The sequence below is a fragment of the Gossypium hirsutum genome, chromosome A06 (genome assembly GCF_007990345.1).
Source record: "Gossypium hirsutum isolate 1008001.06 chromosome A06, Gossypium_hirsutum_v2.1, whole genome shotgun sequence".
Taxonomy (NCBI): Eukaryota; Viridiplantae; Streptophyta; class Magnoliopsida; order Malvales; family Malvaceae; genus Gossypium; species Gossypium hirsutum.
The window spans coordinates 119,868,255-119,875,142 of NC_053429.1; the positions used below are offsets into that span (position 1 = coordinate 119,868,255).

A 6,888-nucleotide genomic window follows, 5' to 3' on the forward strand; every position below is an offset into this window, starting at 1 on the left:
CGGAATATATTTCTGTTGGTAGTTGTTGTGCTCAAGTTTTATGGATGAAACAATAACTTATGGACTATGCAATCGATGTAGATACCATTCCTATCAAGTGTGGCAATTCTAGTGCTATTTGTCTCACTAAAAATCTCATCCAACATTCTAGAACTAAGCATCTTGAGATTAGACATCATTTCATTAGAGGTCATGTCCAAAAATGAGAAATAGTTCTAGAATATGTAGACATCTTAAATCAATTAGCAGATATTTTTACAAAAACATTAGATAAAGAAAGATTTTGGACACTTAAAGGAGAATTAGGTATTACTACCTTGCCTTAATTTTGTGTTCAAATGAATTTTAGCACTTTGTTGTTTTTAAATGACATAAATGAAAACTTTTGAATAGTTAAGTGACCATTTTGTAATTTTTTTAAAATTGAGTGACCAAAACGTAAATTTTACTAATAATTTAATGACTTTAGGCGCAATTTACCCATTGTTTTAATAAAAATTTATGAAATTTCCTTCTTAAAAAAATTAAAACTAAATTTACATAAAATTTCTATCCTACAAATAAAAAAAATTCATATTAACATTATAATAGATGTGGAGCTCAATTTATATTAATAATATAATAAATTAGGTGTGTGTAACGTGTCCATTTATTATAAATCTACAATACCGTATAGAGTTATTCACTAACTTATTTGTATATCTTACTATATTACCTCATCGTATATAGTTTGCCAAAAGAGTTAACCTTAGTTTAACACTACTTCTCAAAAGTATTTTTCAGTCAAAAAAATACTTTTTAACAAAAGCTAAAATTTTTTACTTCTGTTTTTGGTTAAAAGTGCTTTTGCAAATTATTTTTTTATCTTAAAAATACTTTTGAAAAACTTAAAAATATTATTATTATTATTATTATTATTTATATATATATCAAAATGTTTACTAAACTGGCCCTTAATCGGATGGGCATGGGATACAAGGAATCTTATGTTTGACAATACCTTCCATTTCTCAAAACGCTTATATTTCTTTTCTATAGTTAACTAAATTGAGAATGATAAATATCTGTTATTGAGAATTGCTTAGTCCAATCAACTTATCTTTTAATTCCCATCTTTAGGTGTCATTCACAAGTAAAAGAGTGGCCTCTGAAAATGATATTTGAACAAATAACACTTGCGTATCAAAATGCGCTAATTTATTAGGGTGTCCACATGATGGGCCTAAAGGAGAATGATTTTCTTGATTATACTCCATTTCAATCCTAGTATAATAGTTCAATTATTGCATCACACAACTGTTAGGAAGAATTCCATGAAATACTATGCATGGCAACACCCAATACTGACTGCACCTATGATTTCAGCTGCTTGTGCTACCAAACATGGGCCTTAGGTCCCATTTAGGGCTGAATCGCAAACACTCCTTTCATCTCTATTTTTTGAAAAAAGGAAAGTTTGGAACCCAAGTCATGATTTTACAAATAAATATTGATAATTTAATTAATAATCAGTTATGATTTTCGTCGTCCATCTCCTTCCCTGTTTTAAGTAGGGTTGTTTTTTTTTTCCAAAATCTTAAAAGAAATATTATGTGATATACTTTTGTTGAAAAAATCACTAAAATTTATTGGAACATTCATTACAGGTTTTGGAAAATTATTAAAGGGATTGGGATAAAATTGAATAAAAGTAAAAAAATTAAAGATTAAATTTGTTATTATAGCTTACAAATAAAACATTTGCTCACTCATCCAACGAACAAGTACCAATTTACCCAACCAAATTTTTCAATACAAGAACTAAAATACAATCCAAAATACATATCAGGAGGTTGTGTTACGTTACGGTTTTAGACTTGTCTTTTACCAAATGAATATAGAGAATGTGCATTGGTGGTCCATAGGAAACTAGCCTGGAAGAACTGAGTGAAGTTGCCTGTAATCCTTCATAACATAATTGTTTCTGTAAATTAAAATTGATATGAAATGTTAATAATTCAAACAAGCTTAAAAACATAAATGAAAGCCTAACCAAAACAACATAATAACGAGAATATGACAAATTTCAAGCTTTATTTCTCTTTCTTTTATCATCTGGTTCTGGCTCGTTCCCAATGAAGCTGCGTTTCTTGGTTGTGTTCATGTATGGTCTAATAACCCATTCAATCTGGGCTTCACTCTGCTCCATTGTTCCTAATTTTACCTGCAACATAAGCAAAGGAGTTGAATTTAAACTGCAATATGAAGCACCCACTGCTAATAACCTATTGAAATGGCACAATGATTACTTGGTAAAGCCGCAATTCAAACCTCGGACCAATCTCCTTTAACTCAACTGATTTAGGACCTCCAGGCTTCTCATAGATATGATGCCTGCATGTTTACATGATATCAATGACTGAGAGTGAACATTTCATTATGTAGAAGCATGAGGTGGAACAATCTATGTTGTCATTAGAGGATGGCCACTGTGAAAACCATTACATAACTTTAAACCTACAACTGACAAGTTGACTCACTTCGAGGTTTTGAGAAGCGATTGACTGAGAGTTCTAAAGCATGCATGATGAAGTTCAGTGGTTCCTTACTATTCACATATTGATATGAATATCACCCTTTTAATGCTAAAGAATACAACAAAATCTACAGAAGAGAACTAACCTGAATGAAATATAGTCAGACCGATTAGCAAAAGTCACAATACGTTTTGTATCAGGCTTTGGCACAGGGAATAAATGTTTTAGAATGTTCGCTGTTCTTTCACCCAGCTGCCAAAATAAATTGAAAAAAAAAAAAGAAAAGGCATGTCAGCAACAAAAAAGATTACTCTTGGCCAAAAAGGAAAGAATTATTATTAATCACAGAATTTCATCAAAGCTACATACGCATCCTTATAATCTGTGTATCAACATACAGAAACATGCAACAGATGCAAGATGGAAACACCTTTTAAGGATATTTGAGCACAGAACAGGCTTTGTTACATAACCAACTATTGGACATAAGTGGCACACATGTAAAACCATTAAAAGCAGTAACCCCAAAAGGTTCGAGTATGCAATATATATAATATATCGTACCCAACTAAATCATATGCTTTATAAGTGTACAGGTAAAGCAACAAGGATACCTTGGTTTTAAAATTATCAAGAATCAAATGAGGGTAAGCCTCGGGCATTGTTCCGATGGCTTTCTTGTCTTTAATGTCATGTCTTGTAACCTAGAGAGAAATATTAGATTAAGAAAACAAGAACAGAAATAGAAGAAGAGATAAAGGCCGACGCAAGGTAGAGTCATCAAATACTTGCCACATTGAGTAACCCAAAGTATGCTGTGGGACCGAAAGGTAGATGACTTATAATCAAACCATCTGGTATACCCCGATGTTCATGAACCAAAATTACATCTGTAAACTCATGCGCACGGCAACTTTCAATAATTTCAGATATAACCTGCAAATAAGAAAAAGAATGGCATAGACAATCACTTTCTTATTTTCACTAGAAAACCAGTTTGACGTCAAATAAGTTAATAAATTTATCATACAAAAAAAGGGTGTCGGTGTTCACTATATAGATAATAACTAGCAGAACTGAGGAAAGCATTGTTAAATATTAACATTATGCAGTATAAATAACTTGCTGTAGAAAATTTCAACGATAACAAAGTAGAAACTGAAAAAGCTTTCAGCAGTTATTCTATTAAAAGGTGAAAGTCACAAATCAATTACAATTTGGAGAAAAGAGCAGCTCAAAAGCTTGCCGTAAGAAAATTGCATCCAGAAGTCTAATGGTGCAATGGTTCAATGAAAAGGGATTAAATGGAATGTTCAACTTACAAATTCTACAGTTATTTATATATACAAGTCTATGTCAAATAAATGAATATCGACTTTAGCCACAATTACTGATAATAAAACCGGTGCCAAAACCGATAGTACTTATACATATGTATCATAATCCTCAAGATCAAAAACAAAGACTTGCCAACAATTCAGCACAAGAATCATAACAATAAGCAAACCAATAGGAACCCAAAGAAGAAAGCATAGATGGACAAACAAAGCAATGATGCACTAACCTGGCCACCACGATTCATTCGCTCTGCATTAGGAAAGACAAACTTCAATTCCTACAAGAAAGTGAAAAGCATGCCATAGGAATTCAATCAGTGGTTAAACTCTCACGCAAATATCAGGGCAAAATTTATTTATCACCAAAATGGAGAACCCAACCTTAACAAACTGTATAAGAGGAGCACTTGGATCACGAGATGTTGTCAGCAAAATCTTAGGATCTCGTACAGTTGCATTTGCATATTCATCATCAATATGAGTTTTGGGAACTAAAAATATACCAAAATTAAGCAGTCATGTATCAACACCAATCCCAAAAGAGGGTTTTTTTTTTCTTTAGCTCAGAGCATAACAAAAGAAAACAAACATCCAAATTACAAAAAAATTAAAATAAATAATAAACATTACTGGAAGTGTAATTATCTTCAAGGTCAATTTCTTGGCGAAGCGCGGCCTCCTCATTCCGGAGTTCAGTTGGAATGGGTTTTCCCTCTACAAGGAAGCAAAATAAAAAACCAAAACTAAAAATTGAAAATTGAAATTAGATTTTGATTAAAAAAAAGAAAAGAAAAAAGAGAAAAAAAAAGTACCTTCAAGGGCTTCTTTGATCTTCCGTTTCTTCTCATAAAGCAAACGCTCTTTGCCTTCCAAGCTCTTCCTGTACAAATACTCTCTCCTCAATCGAATGTTCCTTCTCAACATTTTTATTTACGTTAATTTAAAATAATCAAAACAGCGACTACCAACCCTGACTTTTGTAAGGGTTTAGGGTTTTTGAAAAGAGTTGCTGGTAGAAAACGGCAAGAAAGGCAGAGGACTAATTTGGAATGTTGAATGAGAATGGGCCAGGCTGTGCTGAATTGAATTAGAATAGACCAGGCTGATGGCGGGAAATTGGGCTGAATGGCACGGGATCATCAATGGACCAATTGCTAAGAAAATTGGGTTGCCTAATCAATGTAGTTGGTTTCGCACTAGTTGGATCATATCGGCCGGTACATACCTTTTTGGTAGAAAACAAAATAATGAACTCTTTGTTCAGCATCCGTGAAAATTTTGATCTGTATTGATTGCATTACTTGTTTCACTCAATTTCGAACTCATTGATAGAAACATTGTAGACCAGTTAATGCATAAATATTATTAAATTTTGAGTAATAAATAATAAAAAATTTAAGTTTCAATAAATTTTTACTAACGTTAAGGTTGTATTTGTTTAACCTTCTGAAAAATGAATTTTAGAAAATGAATTGAGCTTTTTTTAAAAGCTAAGTCTTGGATTATTTTGTAAATTTTTTTGTTTTGATAATTTTATTTGAAATCATTTTTAAAACTTGTTTTGAAAGAAAAAAATTTAATTTTAAATTATACTAAGAATATAGCACCACTATGCAAGGCTTAATTTTTTTTACTAAAAAAAATCTTAATAAAAAAGGCTTCAAGAGTAAGGATACATAAAGAGAATACCTTTTGAAAGTTCGAGCTTCAATGGTACTCAAGGTAGTTTTTCTTGTAACACCCCTAGCCCGAATCCAACATCGGAACAGGGCTCGAGGCATTACTGGAACTTTACACTTTCAGTATACTAACTTGGATCACAAAATTTCATTTGAATTTAAAACTTTTCAATCATGAACATCTCGTCTCTTGTATAGGCCTTCGAGACCTATAACATATCGGAAAGCAATGTGGGTCAAATACGGGCACGTTCGATTAACCTTGGGCTCCTCAGAAAATTTTCCTTAACATAAAGGGACACACGCCCGTGTAGGTGGGTCGTGTAGACTCACACGCCCATGTATCTTGGGGCACGCTTATTAACACGGCCATGAAACACGCCCGTATTGCTTGCCTGTGCACGAAACTGTCATTTTAACACGGCCGTGGCGCACGCCCGTGTGGCCTACCCGTGCACAATTTTGAGCTAAAATTTTAAGTGCAGGGGACACACGGCCATAGCACACGCCCATGAGAGGGAACCGTGTATCACACACAGCCTAGACACACGCCCGTGTGTCCAACCATGTGGACTTTATTAGGCTATTTTCCAAGCCTTCAGTCACCCATTTCTACTACTTGTGCCCAGTGGTTATCAAGTTTGAGAAAAAACATAATTTTACGCTTGTAAATAATCTTAATGAAAATAGTTGTATGGAAACCTCGTATCATTGGTTTCATACAAAAAGGTTATTTCCCATCTAGTATTTATAGGTTCTTATGTTATTGTAGCACATTCAAAATTTGGCTCGTTCTTGAACTCATTGCCACTTGCAGCAACCCATCATAATAGAGCATAAACAAGCATATATAGGCAGATCATAGCCTACTTTTAAATATGCCAATTTCCATGGCCTTATACAAAAAGATGAATGCATCTTTACATGCCTTCATTCGAAAATTCAAATGACACATATGACAAAATACTCAGAGCCCTATACATGCCATTAACAAAATAGAAGTGTCTTTAAACCAAAGCTTGACTAGTTGATAGTGTGTTGCTTCTCCAACCGTCTTCCAATCTTTATGAGTCTTCGAGCTCTGTAAAACAGGAAAAAGAGAGGGGGTAAACATTTTCATGCTTAGAAGCTTGAATAACCGGAAAGTAAACTTACCGAGTAATTAGCATACATCCATACTTAATTCATGAAATCATCCATTATGAAATAATTTCCTATCACATGCACTCAATCAATAAGTTAGTCACATAATCATGTATCATGTAACTTAACTAGATGAGCTCATCATTCGACATTTCATTCACACATATATATCCCATGTTAATCTCATTGAGTTTCTAGGAAATCTCGATGGAA

At 33.2% G+C, this 6,888-nt stretch overlaps 1 protein-coding gene across 1 annotated transcript; it reads right to left on the reverse strand.

Moving 5' to 3' along the window:
• Window positions 1-1,949: 1,949 nt before the first annotated feature.
• LOC107962090 (U3 small nucleolar ribonucleoprotein protein IMP4) lies at window positions 1,950-4,920 on the reverse strand. The gene is made up of 9 exons (XM_016898327.2): window positions 4,666-4,920; window positions 4,484-4,567; window positions 4,235-4,344; window positions 4,081-4,131; window positions 3,309-3,452; window positions 3,131-3,220; window positions 2,662-2,768; window positions 2,289-2,373; window positions 1,950-2,203 (listed from the first exon to the last, which is right to left on the reverse strand). Exons 1-9 carry the CDS (start codon window positions 4,775-4,777, stop codon window positions 2,066-2,068), a joined length of 921 nt encoding a protein of 306 aa, XP_016753816.1. The 5' UTR covers window positions 4,778-4,920; the 3' UTR covers window positions 1,950-2,065.
• Between the last annotated feature and the right edge of the window lie 1,968 nt (window positions 4,921-6,888).